Source organism: Eurypyga helias, unplaced genomic scaffold (genome assembly GCF_000690775.1).
Source record: "Eurypyga helias isolate BGI_N326 unplaced genomic scaffold, ASM69077v1 scaffold26420, whole genome shotgun sequence".
Classification (NCBI taxonomy): domain Eukaryota; kingdom Metazoa; phylum Chordata; class Aves; order Eurypygiformes; family Eurypygidae; genus Eurypyga; species Eurypyga helias.
The window spans coordinates 8,418-24,944 of NW_010225405.1; the positions used below are offsets into that span (position 1 = coordinate 8,418).

The 16,527-nt window shown below is 53.0% G+C and overlaps 1 protein-coding gene across 1 annotated transcript; it reads right to left on the reverse strand.

Moving 5' to 3' along the window:
* Positions 1-2,616: 2,616 nt before the first annotated feature.
* On the reverse strand, positions 2,617-16,321 carry MVB12B (multivesicular body subunit 12B). Its single transcript, XM_010149425.1, has 6 exons — positions 16,167-16,321; positions 14,981-15,103; positions 9,560-9,667; positions 6,095-6,191; positions 3,024-3,153; positions 2,617-2,743 (listed from the first exon to the last, which is right to left on the reverse strand). The coding sequence occupies exons 2-6, from the start codon at positions 15,089-15,091 to the stop codon at positions 2,617-2,619; spliced, it is 573 nt and encodes a 190-aa protein (XP_010147727.1). The 5' UTR covers positions 15,092-15,103; positions 16,167-16,321.
* Positions 16,322-16,527: the final 206 nt, after the last annotated feature.

Here is a 16,527-nt window from a genome sequence, read left to right on the forward strand (position 1 = left end):
ACTTGGACGTGCCGCCATCCGCGCCTCACGGAGGAAACACGGCTGGTGCACAAACAAACGTCTCCAACAGCAAAAGGTCCTTCCATCGAGGACGGTCCGGCTGTGCAGCAGCTCACTGGTGTGCTTTACTGGTGCAGGTTATGTCCAGTGTCAGTGACTGCTCCGAAGCACCCAAGCGTACCTGCCTGATCTACCGTTATTCTGTAATGCCAGACAGCGACTGAAGAGAACAGCCCAAGATCTGGCCAGCCTGCCAGCAGAACCTCGCAGCGCGCTCTGCTCGGCACCGCTCACCCACCGCCTGTCTCTCAGCACTCGTGGCAGCATCAGAATAACTCGCTGCGGCTCCTGTCAGGATACACCCACACGGAATAAAACAGCAAACTGGCTCATCTCTCTATGGCGACGTAAAAATAAGAGGTTACTTGCAACTACGATCTCCCACAAACATTAAGTGTTGAGTAACTTACACGTTGCTGACAGAGTATTAGAAAAGGCTTTCAAGTAGCGTGCTCTCCATAATAATGAAATATTTGCAGGATGCACCTTTATCTACATTTCTATTTCTTAAAAAAATATATTGGATAATAAATAATCAGAGTAAAAAAAGGGACATGAAAGATGCTTTGAAGGATCAGGCTGGTGGTGTAAAAGTTCCCTGTAAATCAGGCACCGGGCAGGAGAGCGGAGCTGGCTACAGACAGGTGGTTTTTACTGGGAGGCATTAATGTAACATTCAATTATTCTACTGCATACTGGCTGTTTTAACTCAGCCAAATTAGAATACATTTTATATTGACTATTTTGACATTTGCTTTATTTGGCAAGTAAAACAAAACTGATCCAATTTCCTTGCAGCCATTGTAAACCATAAACTGTACAACAAGAGGTTATAAAATATATAAGCCTTGTAAACACTTCTTTTCAGACTGTCGCTGATGCTCTGAGCTCTAATTCTGGCCCCGTTCCCAACTGCTCTGATGCTGCTCTGCAGCCTTCCCTGCTCGGCCATAAAGTGACCCTTCCACACTTAGTGATTAAGGACACCACTGACGTCCTCTTGCTATGATAATTTTCTCTCTTTATTGTGGAAACCTGTCCAGGCAGGAGTTTCCTGCAGACACAAAATGAAGATCTGTGCTCTAAAATCAAGACATCTTTTCCTCTGATCTCGCAGGGCCTGTGCTAGCATGTAGCTCATGTCCAGCGGAGCTTCAACACAACGCATCAGCTCCCAGCGGGACAGGCTGAACCCTGGGGAAGACGGTTGGCCTTCCATCTCATCGTGCCTCTCCGACAGAGATGGAGGCAAAGAGCATCTCTAACTGCCGCACACCCGGCAGCACCGGGCAGCGAGCAGCGCGCCACGGCACCGCAGGAGACTGGGAGAGAAACACCCCAACGCTTTGCGGAGCTCAAAGAGCCAAGGCGGGAGATTTAAGCGTGGGTCACGGGTGAAGCCTCAGATGTACACACCTGCCTTAAGGAGATACCCAGCAGCTTTTTCAGGAACAGTTTACAGCAGTTTAAAAGTGTCATTCTGAAGTGACCTGTAAATCAAGGCTCTGAAGGACACCAGTATTTTCCAGCCCTATGATACCTTTGTATACAATGATCCCCCGGGAATTCCCCGCCGCTGTCTCTTCTGAAATTCTAGCTCTCGACAGCCATTGTAACACTGTAAAAGCATCTGCGGCACACCAACTGCCTGGTGCAAAAATACGTGTTCGCTTAATTAAGCAAAAGCCCAAAGGGACACGCAGAGAACATGCTGTCCCCTGACAACGGCCCGGCCCGGAGGTGAGTCGGTGAGCCTCGCCCGTAGGAACCCGTCTCCCGCTGGATGCTGTGCTTTCACAGGAAGCGCCAGGAGCATAAAGCGCTCCGTTTAACCTCCGTCTGCGCTGGTTTGTGGCTTATCGCCCCTGTTTTGCCCAGAGAAACCCGGCGAGTACGCTGTCAATACAGGGCTGCTGTTACGTGCAGCTATACACACAAGTGCACACACACACACACAAATACTGTTTCTAGCACACGGCCAACAGCCTGGACAGGCACCGCGCCAGCATCTGCCAGTCTCCGCGGAGTGAGCGGGCTGCTCTGCACGCTCACGTCAGCTGCGGTGGAGCACGCGAGCCGGGTCCAAGCAAAGAGAAACAAGGCCAGAAGTTTGGACCAGGAGTGGACTGACTGGACAACGAGCAAAACTTGTCTCCCTCTGCACAGAGACCCGTGTGAATGCTTCTCCCTCCCTCTGGCCAAAGGGAGAATGTGGCTGGGCTACCGTTCTGGCCCCCGCTCCAGCGGGGACCCATGCGTACCTGCTGCAAACTGTAACATCCCTCACAGTTTAAAGTGAAGAAAAGGTGCAGCTTGCTGCCTCCCTGTCTCTGCAGCCCTTTCCCTTCTGACTTCTTCAGCCATATGTCGTTGCACCACGACAGCCACAGGAACTCCCAGCACGCAAATATTTGAAAGAACGACACGTTCCCTCACTATCGGATCACATCACGCAATCGCCCATACTGGTATGGTGCCCCGGTCTTGATTCTGCCAGCAGAGCCGGTAACGAAACACTGGGTGGCATCAAGCAGGAGGGGCAGGAAAGCAGAAAACTCACCTCGGCAGGTTAGGAGCTGGTGTCGAAGCCGGGACTTGGGAAGGCGGAGTGGCAGGCTGCGAAGATTCATGGTTGCGTGGAACTCTGCCCATCCGGTACCAGATGCCCATGTTGTTCAGCTCCCTGTGTAAGCACCACAGAAGACATCACAGCTACGAGCAAACGCGCACAAGGACCGAGCACTGCCTTGTGTCAAATACCTGGGCTAGTGGGAACCAGTCTAATTGGGGAAAAGAGGGGTTAGTTAATTCCTACATCCCACTCAGTAACACCCGTACTTAGGCACCTTCCCAATGACAACCTTCAGCTCTTACAAACCGCTTAGTAATTACAGGAAATCAGGGTGCTCAGCCCTGGTACAACCGAATTTCTGACAGCGGCGTCTGGAGTGCAGGGTACTTACCCGATGAACGTGTACTGAGGAGGGGCCTGTTTAGATCTACCCAGGATTCGGATATCACAGATCGCTGCCTCTGTCGAATCTCGAGGGATGAATTTAATGCACAGCCTCTTCTTTCTGAAAGCTATTTCTTCTGCAAAAACAACCCAGGACAGAGGGTGGTTTTTATGCAAGATTAGAGTATAAATGTTATTTACTGTCTCTCCAGATATTAGGCAGATAATTATGGCAGGGACTGGAGCCAAGGAACAGATATATGTCAGCAAAGCAGACAGTGCAGTGCCATTCAGTGACTGGAGAAATTTTCTATCAGAGCTCCCTGCACGCCGAGTGAGATTTGTTATTAGGCACTGCGATAAACCAGTACTCCCTGCTACCCTCTACAGAGGAGATAAGACATCACGTATGCCACAGAGTGCTGCACCACAGAGCAGGCATGGCAGAATACCTCTCACATTCGCCTTCTCCTTCCAAAGGAAATGTTTGCTGTACCGGCCTGGGCAGGGTATCTAAACATTCCTGCAGCCGCCTCTGGGAACAGACCGGGCCGATGCCAACACAACCGTCTGTTTATTCTGCCAAGCTTCCAACAGCTAACCAACCAGAGGAGGAACAGGCAGAAAAACGGACTGCCACGCTGAGCGGCTAGCTGTCTGCCTCAGCCTCACGCATCCTAAGTGTTAGTGACCTCTCCTGACTCGGTCAGCAAGCACTGAAAGCATACTCCTGCTGTGTTTGCCCCAGAACCTTTGCAGGATAAACCACAGTCACCAAGCAGTGATTGCTAGGACCCCCCTATGGGGAGCTGTGCTGCACTGACCTGCATTCCGAGGGTGGATGACTGCGGCACAGCCCTTTCCTGCTACGCATCACAGAGCAATTTCACTTGTTTCCATGTTATCCATCAAGGAAAAACCAAGCCCATCAGGGTTAAGGTTTATCTGTATAATGAACCCATGTATATGCATGCTGTCTGCACGCAGACACGACCCACACCCAGCCAGGGGTCAGTCGCACAAGGGGTGGCGCAGGCGCACGCACAGGCCGTAGTGCTCAGAAAGCACCGCTCTGGCTCATTCCAAAGTGCCCGCAAAAGCCTGCGTGAGCAAGCGGAGCTTTCTCTCGGTGGATGCAGGCACTTGAAAGACGTGACAGTCTATTGATACACTGAAAATCTAAAGTGCAGACACTGAATGAGAATCTGGAAACAACCAGCAACTACAAACAAGTGCCTGCGAAATAAAAACCCTTCAGTTTAATAAGAATAAATATCCTCCAGCTTAAAAATATGCTCTCACTTCAACAGATGGCAAGCAGCCCTGTCTCTAAAGGCTCCTCCTGTTTCATAATCCGCACCTTGGAGAAAGCAATCCATCCCAGCCTCTGAAATTTGCTGTCGCACCAGCACCAATAAACGCACAGACAGTGCGAGGTGTGTCGCAACGCAGCATCTGTGCCCGCAGCTCTGCTGCTGCCTTTTAGAGATGTTAAATACCTGCATCCCTGAAATCTAGTCTCTTAAGCAGGATAACTAGGGCATTTATTTGAAGTGCCTAAAACTGATTTTAGGAGCCCAGGGTTCAAGTCTTCCACATCCGAAAACATTCTCAGAACCCAGTAAGGAGTACTGTACTTCGTGTATTTACGGCAAGTCAGCTGTCACTTCAAGAAGAGCACAGAAACCCCACAAATTCAACTCTGGCCCAAATCAGCACCTCTTAGTTGACTTTCACAGCAAGCACAAAGCTGCCTACTTGTTTTTGTCTTTTGCCCCTTTCACACTTGACTAGAGTCTGCAGCAAACTTGGTTTAGGAGCTGGATTCATTAATTACACATGCTTAACCATGAGTTAATTTTAAGTAAACATATTATAAACAGTCAATCGAAGTGTGTTCATTCATGCTAACGGAGGCAGGGATACGTGCCCCTTCCATTAATAGAGGCAGTGCCTGCGCTTTAACGCTCGCATGGGTGGCAACCCAGCACCTTTTAAATTAACCACCGAGTCCCCTTCCACCTTCCCATCAGGACTTTCACATCAATTACAGCCGCACACGGTAAGTGTCCACCACTCCCAAGAGCGAGCAGGTGAAGCCAACAACTCTCCCTGTGCCACATGTGCCCAGGAAATCTCCAGGGAAAGGGAGCAACGCAGGGGAATGTGAAGTGGGCTGCAGAGCCTTTCACTTCTAGGGTAGGGGTTCAAATCAGAACCAGGTTGGTAGTGACTGGAAAACCATCACCACCTGCTGCAGACCCGGATAAACTGCCCCCTGCAAAGCAGGCTCACAGAACTAGGCTGGATTTCATTACCGATGAGCACTGCACCAGCCTGCTCTTGAACAGTAGCTGTACAGGCAGTACCAGTGCCTGCTGTCCTGCCACTCTCTTGCACCCAGGTCCCGTGGGGCTCGTCCCCAGCTTCCCCACACCACACGCACGCCGCCCTTGATGCCTGCTGCAGAGCGGAGCGCTCGACCAGACGTTGCTCCGGCTGCCGCGAGCCTCAGGGGATCCCAACGCACCGGTTGGGAACTGCTAGCTTCAGCACTGCAGCACGGCCATCCCTGCCTTGTGGAAGCAAGGTCCCCAGACCTTCCAGGTGTGCCTTCTCTCCACAAGCACAAACACACCCCGCCATCCTCGGCACGACCTGCCAGGATATGGGCCTTCATCTGTTCCGGGAGGGAGGGGTAGAGCTGGTGTGCGTGAGCCCAGCACCAAGAGCACACACCCCTCCTTCTGCTATCCATCATGACCATCCCTGGGCACAGCAGCTCTGCTCCCATGGGGCACAGCCCACCCTTGCAAAGCACAAAGCCAAACTCCTTCCTGCCCCTGAGCCGTGCTGCTCTAGCAGGGGAGCTGGTGATGGTCAGGCAGCAGCACTAAAACGGCCTGAAGAGTTGAGGGAAGGCAAAGGCTGTGTCACTGCAGCGAGAGCCGCCCCCGAACATGCACACGTAACCCCAGCGAGCAGCGGTGCCCAGCAGCCCCCTGCCCGGGACACAGCCCCGGCCGCGGGCACCGACTGCTCCCAGGGCACGGGACTGACAAACAGGTGCCAACTTACGTGTGTCGATGGTCTCCTGGATGGGGATGAAGCCCACGGGTAAGGTGTCCTTGATATCAATGAGCTTCATATCAACCAAGACGTTGCCTAGATGACTCTGTGGAGAGAGAAAAGAAACAGCTGACTGTGACAATGTCATTGAATTCAAACCCAGCTTTCTGCAGCTGATGAACCCCGAGGGGCCTGGTTGCTGTACCTCACCACCAACCACAAAAGAAGTGCCACGCCAACACACGCAACTGTCCCCTCCACAGGAATGACATGATGACTGACACCAGACAGGCGTCAGCAACTACAGATTCTTACACTTCATCCACTGCCACACTCCTGGATCCTCGGAACCACAACCAACTCTTCCCTTTGGAAACACGGCAGTCCAAGGATTCCCTCCACCACCTCACCCCGTACGCAGGTCGCCTCAGCTCTCCCTCACAGCAGCTACCCCAGCAGCCTGACACTCCCACAACAGCGACAAAGCTTTATGGGAAGATGGCTCATGCAGACACAGCCAAAGGTATTACATGCATTAGCTAATTAGTACTGAGCAGACACGGTTCTAGCTCCAAAGGCAGGCACGCTCCAGAAGAGCGGGCCATTTGGAATGGAGAACTTCATTTGGAGTCCATATGAATTCTGAACTGATGCCTCGTCCTATTAATCAAGGCTTGAAGAGCTCAAAACACGATTCAGAATGACAGCCTCCACGATTGTTCAGAGACCAGATTTCCTTTGCAGTTCTCGTTAAAGCCAGCGTTGCTGCCAATAATCTGGATCCACGTATGGAAGAAAACCACGCTTTAGTTACTGCACAGCCTTTGGAAAGGGAAAGGCAATACAGAACAATTAAAACTTCATCCGAAACCATCCAACCATGTCAGCGTGCTTTCCCGTGACTGGTTGCTAAGTGCCTCCTCTAGTTTTTGTCTGGCAGAGTATTTCAGGCAAACCTCCACTCTTTGATTATTACACTGAACTATTTTAAAACACATTTAAATTCGCAGCCTCCAAAATAAGGGGAGATCAGGTCTGAGCTTACATTTTTTGGAGGATTTGCTTTCCGTGGCCAACTCCTCCCCAGGAGGGCCCCCACGCCGGCTGCCCTGTCCCACCACACCAGCGTGGCACACGTCCTTTGCTCACACGACACGGCCACAGCCCCGCAGCCCCCATGCCCTCAGCCCCCACTTTGGCCAGGCCATCTGAGAGTGAGCAGTGCCGGATGCTGTGAAGCCGGAATGTGGCCCTGGCACAGCAAACTGTAGATGAAGTGGCCGCTGCTGATTCATCTTCCATGTTTTATTTATCCAAGCTGTCTGGCTGTGTCACATCAGTGTGCCACTTTCAGCTGAACCAACGACCGCTCCTCCATCACCAGCCAGGCAGGAGAGCTGCCCCGTAAGTTTGTTAGCTGCTGAAACACCCGAGTCAGCAGTGATGCTCTGCCCTCTGTACCCTCGGGCACAAAGCCTCCCCGACAGTGAGATGCACCGTTTGCGGCCCCCTCAGATACCAGCAATGTCCTCACAATCAGTCAGACAGCGTATGCTGTTGGGAACGACGATTCTGACAAACACACACCACAGCGTCTCCGTTACAGACCAAGAAGCTGAGTTGCATTAACTGGTAACTACATCTTCTTAAGGATGAGTAGTTCCCGGAGTTTTCTGAAAACCAAACCACCCGAGTGGTAAAACGTCCAATCCGAAGCGCAGCAGCCCACTGGAGTCCAAGCGAGGGGAGCCTCTCTCCTGACTGACAGGACTAGGTCACTGGTAACAGGGCAAACCGAGGCCTTTTAACCCTCGGAGATCCCCAGTCAAGCAGCACAACGTACCCCTGCATACCTTGCTGGGCTAACCAGGAACATGGGTGCTGCTCCCTGCACAAGGGGAGAAGGCTGGTCCCCCCCTGGTCCGGTCCCCTCCTTCCCCCAGCCCATCAGCCTTCCCGCAGCCAGAGGAGTGCCGGTGAGCCCTGTGTGCCTCCTGGGGCTGGCAGATGGGTACCAGCATCTACCACCCTGGGCTCTGCCCCACAAAAAAGCCCCCTTGCACACACGAAGCCCACGGCCTCAAGCAGCACGAGTGCATGTTCTGTCTAGCAGCCAGAGGAGGCTGACCAGCCCTGAACAATCCACCGTCGGAGAAGAGAGGGTGCTCTGGGCATGGTGGAGCACCCTCTCTTCTCGGAGGGTGGATTGTCCAGGGCCTGAACACAAGCAGCACACGCTGCCATGAGGCTGGGCCCAACATCCTCCCCCACACTCCCTTTAATTCACTCCTCATCAAGATGAGGAATGTATTCCCAAGCCATGCCGAGCAGAGGATCCATGCCAAAAGCCCAACAGGCACTGACTGAGGGTATTTACACTGTCTCTGGTAGCCAGCAGTTGCTGCTATCCTGTAATTATTTCTGACAACCTCACATTTAAGGTAGCCACAGATAAACTTAATACTTAAATCATCACAAATCAATCTGTTCAATACCCTCCCTGCCTGTCCTGGGGCTGTTACTCCTGCTACAGCAGGTACTCCAGGTTGAAAAGCACAATTATGGTTCATCCACCCCAGGAAGCAATATTTCCCACAGTTCTGGAGCCTTATTTTAATCTACAGGCAGGCAGGCAAGTGGATGGAATAAAGGTCAAATGCTGGAAACTGGCAGTCCCGGTTCTCCTGCCAGGAGCCGTGAGCAGCCTCTGAAGTCGCAGCCGCTTTTCCATTCCCGTCGCTGCTGAGAGCACGAGTACAAAATGGTATCTCCGTACCCTGGCCACCGAGTCGCTGGGAGTATCCAAAACATGAGGAAAAGCAGGATTACCCACTAGATGGAGTGCATTCATTGTAGAATTAAATAGGTCTCCAGAAAAGAGGAAGTTTTCACACCAGCCTCAACCAAAACCTCAGTAGAAGGCATTGGGCTCCCACTGCACATGGTCTCCTCCACGGCCCATGTGAGCAGACAACGGCCACTGACCAGAAGTCAGCTTACGCTTACCAGCCACACTAGGAGCTTATAAGAACGTGGTAGCACATGCACAAGGGGGACAGATTTTCAAGAATCAACACCAAAAAGAACAAAGCAAGCAATGCAAATCCTGAAAGAAAATACCTGTGATGCCCCCGGATTCAGAAATTAGCATTTCCTTCTCTAGGTAGTTAGTTAGAAGTTCACCAGCAGCACACAGCACCCGTTGCTCAGCAGGAAAAAAAGGAAACGCTACGTGAGGGGGTGCTGAAACACAAGCAGCCCTTTCTCTGCAGCTTTTACTGCGGGTTCTGCCAGCGGTTTCTTTCCACAAAGAGACAAAATGCAAATACCTAGCCGTGCAGTTTGCCTCCTGACTCACCCAAACTCAGTGAAATGCCTGCTTGAATTATAATTGGTTCCATAAAATGAATCATCTTATGGGTAAGAGCATACCAGGCACCGAAGCAAATCATGCAGACACTCAAACAGACTTACATTTTCTTTCGAAAACGATCTCGTGAAGCACAGGTATCGTGTGACCTTGGATTTAAATAAGCCATCTTTCCAGAGGTCAGCATCCAAGCCATCTGCTGTTTGTGCAACCTGGAAAGAGGAGACAGAGGGAGAGAGGAGACGTGTGAGCCAAGATAAAGTTAATATATGAGCAGTACTTCTTCCTCAGACCTCTTCTAATTAACGGTAGCCCGAACTCTCACAGCATCTCATTAGTTTCTTCACGAGGTGCAGTACAAAGAACTTCCAAGAGAAGGTATAAAAAGAAGTTCTAAAAACGCTGTCTCTCAGGAGCCCGTTGATTAAGGATGCTCTGACAAAGGCTATTCTAATGAGGAAACAGCAACTTTGGCTACAGTCTCCAAACAGCAGTTTGGAAAAGTCAGCACATCGAGGCTCTCATTACCACCCCACAGGCAAGGGCGCAGGGGGCGAGCTGCAAGGAGGGGTGCGCGCAGGCGAAGCACAGAAACTGCCCAATCTCGCTATTATTTTCACAGAAAAGCCATCGAGGAATTTTGGCTTCCAAGCCAAAAACCTGCTTCCAGCAGCTGGGCAAAGCCCCAGTCACTCAGCCTTTGGCAGCAGTGCCGGGACGCACGCTGCAAACATCCCTCTCCAATGCAACCCTGCGTCCAGTCAAACCGGCAGCACATACCAGGCAGGGCAAACAGACCCCAGGCGCCCCCGAAGAGACAGACCCACGTGCAGGAAGAGAAGGGCAGAAGGTCTCCCCATGGAACTGATGCCAGGAGCGAGCAAGAGGCAGCCCCACGCTAGGGCTCTGCTCCATGGGCAGCTGGGCACTTGCCCTGCATGGCTGGTAAGGCGCAACCTCTGCCCAAGGGTTTGTGATCGGGTAAGGAAGGAGACAAAAGGTGAACCCAAGGAGAAGGGCAGCAGAAATAAAGGTCACCCCACCAGACTAACGCCGGGCCGAGGGCTCCCGAAGGAGACTCCAGCATGGCCTGAGCCCAGCTGAACTCCTGCCTAAAGCCTCTCAGACAGGCCAAACTACTCCGCTGCGGCTCGCCTGAGTCTCTGCTTACTGAGCTGAGCAAGACCTTGGCCTCCGAGCAGCCCGGTAGCACAGAGCTGACATTCATCACCTGCACCCGTTTTGTGGGGCAGACTGCATGGGGTGCGGGAAGCAAGAGCTGTGTGCTGACGCAACACCCCCAAGCACCTGAAGCGCGGGAGAGCAAAGCGTGCGTGTCGGAGAGCACAGCGCACGGGCTGCTCATTGCGTTTCGGCAACTGCCGCTCACGCACTCCTGCACGACACGCGCAGCGTTTGCCGTCGGGTATCCGCAAAAAGCATGTGGCGTTTTTAAACAGCAAGATTTTAAACCAGGGTTTTGGTGGGAGTTTTTTTGTTTCTATTATTCCTTGAATTTAACTCTTTCCTAAGGTGCCAGCGTAGGAATGTATGAACTCCATGTGCATCTCACTCCCCCGTGGGTAATCCAGTCCTGGTGAAAAGACAGGCAGAAAACAGACTGCTTTGGTGGCATACAGGGACAGTCAGCTGGAACTGCAGCCCCTGTCAGAAACAGTCTGAGGGACTACAACCACATTTAAGCACTTTGCTAATTAACACGGTTAGAGTTCCATGTTTCAGTTTTTTCTTGTTTAGTTTGTTCCCACATTAAAGATGCTCAGAACTGAGCAGGCAGCAGGAGACCCAGTCTGCACTGTAAGGCCAGTGCCATACGGTGGCTGTGAACATGCTTTCTCTAACCTCTGCAAGCGCTGGGAACTTCACGTTGCTTACACCACCACCAAGTAGATTTTGAGGTGGAAGTACATCACTTCAGTCGATATCATCTCTGCAGCTCATTGCCCAGGGCACAGCTGGATCACAGCTGGCTGAAACATCTGAAGGGCTCCAGCGCTGGCACTGCCGCCCCTCCAGAGGGAGGCCCAGCACCGTTACACCCTGACTTAACAGTGGAAAAACCCCAAAAACTCCAACCCAGACCACATGCTCTTTGATTAACAACCCTGCCATTCCAGCCCTTCAAGTACCTAGAAAGGCCCATGGTGATTCCTCAGGGAGCCACGTGGAGAGGCACCTGGCCCGTCTCCAGGCTGTCCCCACACTCTCCGCTCCTGCCCAACAGCCGGCTGGGCAGCACAGGAGCTGGGCACTGCCAGCAGCTGATGGCAGGACCCAGGTCCTTGGCTCCCAGGAGCCAGCAGTGCCAGGCTTGCCTCTGCCTCCGCATCATCCTGCTAAATCCTTTTTCCAAGCCTGGAGAACGTAAACATGCTTTAACTTGTCAGGAAACTCATGGGGAAAGAAAGCAGAGCAACATAAACAGGAAACTCCTTACATCATCTGCTGGGCTTCTGCAGGCAAGGAGGATCCCACCACCCCTCAAGGCAGAGCCGTGCTGAGCAGCGCTGCTCCCTGACGGCAGCTTGCCCTTGGTGGGGCAACACGGGAAGGGGCTGAGCTGGATGTGTCCAGCAGGATGGGCACTGCACACCCCCAGCTCACCAAGTCCTCTGCTTGGCGACAAGGAACATGCCAGAGGACACAGCACCCGGCATGGGCACCCAGGCACAAGGAATGGTCTCTCTCCTCATGCAGCTGCTCCATGGGACACTCCTCCAGCACGTGCTATGAGCCTGGAGTGACACCTGTTAAGGAAGGTGTCCCCCAGCACACCCCTCCCAGTGCGGGGTGATTCCCTGCTGCCCAGCACTCAGTATGGGGTTACTGCTCCCACAGGACAGGCCTCTGGCAAACGGGCCCACCAAACTGCCTGCCCCATGGGGGTCTGCCCTGCTGGGGGGTGCGGGGCTGCCCCCGCTCCAGCATGGCCCTGGCCTCGCAGCGAGACCGTGGCTGCATGGGAGCCACACCTCTCTCCCACCCCAGGCTCCCTGCCTCCCACCGCTCCCTTTCCTCCCCACCCGCACGCTCAGTCTTGCCAGTTTGGGCAGATTTTCAGGAATCTAAGTCCAGGCGCACTCTGTACAATCTGCAAAACCAAGCCTTGGGTGCTTCAGCTGTTAGAAGACCTGGGTAGTCATCAGGAGCACCAGCAGCTTTTGCCAAGCAGACACAGAGGTGATGGAGACAGATCTGCGACCCACTGGCCAAGGTTCCTCCGGGGCTGGTACCCTGGGCTCTGCCGGCGGCATGCCGAACCCCAGGGCTCCGTGCGGACCCGAGAAAGGGACCAGGGACTTCCCCTGGGCACTTAAGTGACACCTGGGCTGAGAGCACCCATGCCTTTGCCTGTCTGTTTGAGAGGAGCAAAGGGAAAAGGAACAGAATGCGGCAATGGCAGTTCATTGGCAAAAAGGACATGAGCGAAAGGGACCGGGGTAAAGGCTACAGACAACAGAGCTGTCTCGGGAAGAGAGCGGGGTGCTTCTCCATCACCAAACCATCAGTGGAACCACACCACATCAAACTCATGACCGGTAAGAGGAAATGCTGTGCCACGCAATACCGAACCCACCGGGGGGACTGAACGCTCAGGATGCTGCAGCGAAAGGCAAAGCCATCAGATCCCCAAGGGGACAGCGACAGCCCGAGATAAACAGGTGTGAATGCTTCCCAGGAGTGGTCCTCCTCCCTGGGGTGCAGTTTGAGCACTCCTAGGATGGAGCTGCCCTCATCAGGGCTTTACACCCTGAAGCAACAATCAACTGCCAGGGTCTCAGGGAAACTCCATACCTGGACAAAGACAGAACCCGAGACCGCCCGAATCCGCATGCTGCCCACGCTCAGAACATGAGCTTCTCCGCTGCACCAAGAGCACTTCTGCACACTCGGCTTCACGCCTGCGGAGAGGGCAGGCTAGGGTCCAGAGAGGTCACGGGGAAGCAGCCACCCCACATACCACGCTGCTCCAGAGCCCCAACTCCGGCAGAGAAGCCACCTTCCCAGACATGCCGGCAGGAACAGCACGGCCCTGCGTGCCACCACCCCGTGGGTTCGGGCACCAAGACATCCTGCCGGCACCCACAGCAGCCCCATCACAGAGGGCAGGACGCCAGCTGCAGCACACAGCACCCAAGCAGTGCCAAGCCGCTGACATGCCATGCGAGGCTGAAGGAGCGAGCACGTGGAAAGCATGCGGAGGCTAAGGACCGCTGCGCCCGGGGCCAGAGAAGAGGTCCTTGTGAACATGGGGGAAGGCAGCCTCCCCCAGTGCCCCCTAGGAGGAAGCGACCCACATTCACAAGCATTATTACACCACCACTGTAATTGGATTAAGCAACAGGAAGGCTCTTTTATCTTGTGCAGTTTGAACTGCGCTAGCGCTGAAGCTCCCTACTAAACCACAGACAGGCTATCTGGGGTGAGCCGCTCTCTGCCCAGCCATTTAAGCAGAAAGCAATTCTGTTATCACAACTCTCACATTGTCCTGTGCTCCTTTATCAGGGCAAACAGCTAATTACACAGCCTGGCTCACACAGGTAATCAGCACTCAGAAAATGCAGTAAATGCAAAAACCTTCCAGGTCTTTAAGGAGCCTTTTCACAATTCCCTCCCTCGTGTCCTTACTTCAGCCTGATCCATTTTCTTCCTTCTCACACTGAACAGGGTGTGCAGTGACCCAGGGCTGAAAAGGTGTGAGCAAAGCCTCAAGACAACTGGTTTCCACTCCTGACCACGCAAGCTGTGCGACTCTGGAAACCAGAGATGTGATGTAGCACAGCTGGAGCAGGACACAGAAAGGTGAGCAGATGGACTATGGGCCAAATCTTGCCACACAGAGTTCTGCAAGGTCAGTATTTCATGGTATTTCACTGTTTGGGACACTAACCTATGTGGAGAAAAAACATGCTTCTGGTTACACAGCAACTAACCCAAGGAAGAAGCAGCTGTTAAACAGCCACCTCCCTTATCCATTCACATATTCGTCTCTGCTGTATCCCGCTGCCCCTTGCTGCTGCCCAGCCTCCTGCCAAAGCCTAGTTTGCATTCTGTCCATCAAAATCATGCTTGCAATTTCAGCTGGATGCGAAACACTCTGCTTCCCATTCTGGAGCTTCTCATCATCATTGTGCAGTGCTGATATGTGGGATTAAACAGCTGATGCGGGATCCATTTATTCAGAGATATAATTTGTGCGATACTTAGGACTCCTTCAGGATGAATGTTACCAGGATTATTAAATTTGCATGCCACAGTGGCCAGCTGTTTCTGAGAGCCCCTCCTCCAGGTAATTACGCTCCAGGGTGGCACAGATGAAGGAGCGCGATTGCACCCACAAAGCTCCGCTGAGGGAAAGCGCTAAGTGCTGCGGGCTGAGAGGTGGGCAGCTGGGTATCAAACCACGTCTGAAAGCACAGGCCCTCTGTGGAAGGGATGCTGTTCCCAGCAAAGCCTCACTGGCACAAAACCAAAGCAGCAGCAACTGGAATAACTCTACTTACTACATCATAACCTGTCGGTGCTCGGTTCCGGGACACAACCACACCAACACCCGTGATGGGATCCATCGGCAAGTCGGGCAAGGCATCGGAGAGGTCTCGCACTTCAGGCATTCTGGACTGATCCTGAAAGAAAGGAGCAGAATTAAAGGGCTGCTTGGCAGCACACCCCGGCAGAAGACAGAGAGCACCAAGAGCCCGCATGCATGCCACAGTGCCTGTGCTGACACACCACAGACTGCCAAGTTAAACACAGGAGGAGGCCAGACACACCTTCTGTGCTTCCATTTGCTTTTGATAAGAGGGTACATTTCTGCAATGCCCAGTAAGTTTGGAATTTGGGCCAGCACTCTCTTCTGAGATTAATTTTGTTGTTTCCAGGATGCTTAGCCTGAGCTGGTCTCCATCTAGGAATGATGGGAAAACCCAAGCTCGTCCCCTTTTCTCCCAAGCAGAGAGCAAATTTCATCCCCGAGTCAGGCTGGTTAAAGCAGCTCTGTCAATTTTAAGCAGCAAATCTGCTCCTAGAGGGCTTCATGGGGAGGTTTCCAACCACTACAGTGTCAGACAAGCTGGGGGTTTCCCCGCCAGCCTTCAGTCCCACCGCACCCTCCCAAAGCAGAGCATTTTCACGTAGCAGCACAGATGTATCTGGCGCTGTATGCAAAACCGCACTCGCTGCAGAGAGCCGCGACACCAGGGGAACACAGAGAAGCAGCACAAGATGGGCTGGTGCAAAGCAGACAGAGGCCTTGAAGAGGCCCGAGCATCTTCCAGGAGAAGGGAGACATCACCGAGTACTTCAGGGGAGGGAGATAGGCAAAGAGGGATAGAAGCAGGTAAGACCAACCAATTTCGGAGAGATGCTGTTGCAGGAAGCAGGAGCAGAGGACAAGAGAGCTGCTGAAACAACTCGCTGAGGAGGAGGATGGGGAAAGGTGCCACTGCCTCAGCATGTGGTCTCCTGTAGAGGCAGCCAGTTAGGGCAAGTCTTCTCTGGCTTTCAGGCAGAAATGCCCCAGGAAACTGCCCCCCACGCACCCCGAGATAAAAGAGCAGTGCTTTGTGTAAACAAGCGTCACTGCTGCGCAGCCAGACAAGCCGTGAACCAGAGCTACCTAATTCAATTCCCTCCTCAGAGCAATTAAACCCCAGCATTTCTAGGCCATGTAGACAGCTGGTTACTTACTGCTTCTAGAAAAGGCAGAGGTGAGTGCCGGTGCCAGTGGGACCTGGGTTTACACTTCACAATGCCCAGTCTGAACACACATCGTGCTGCAGGCAACAAAAAAGAGCAAGTCTGGGCCCTATGTAAATAATAATAATGTCACACGAACAGCCAGACTACCTGAGGAGTCCAAAACAACAGAAGCTGAACCAGGAATGGTGAAAAGACCACTGCGATGAACCAAAGCCAGGAGAGCTCTGCTTCGGCACCTAGGAAAGCATCCAGCATGTGCGAACGGACCCACTTTGCTCCCGACACAGTTCCAGCCTCCGAACCACGACGAAGAGCACACCCCAACCTCCTGGCGGGCTCCCTGTCCTCA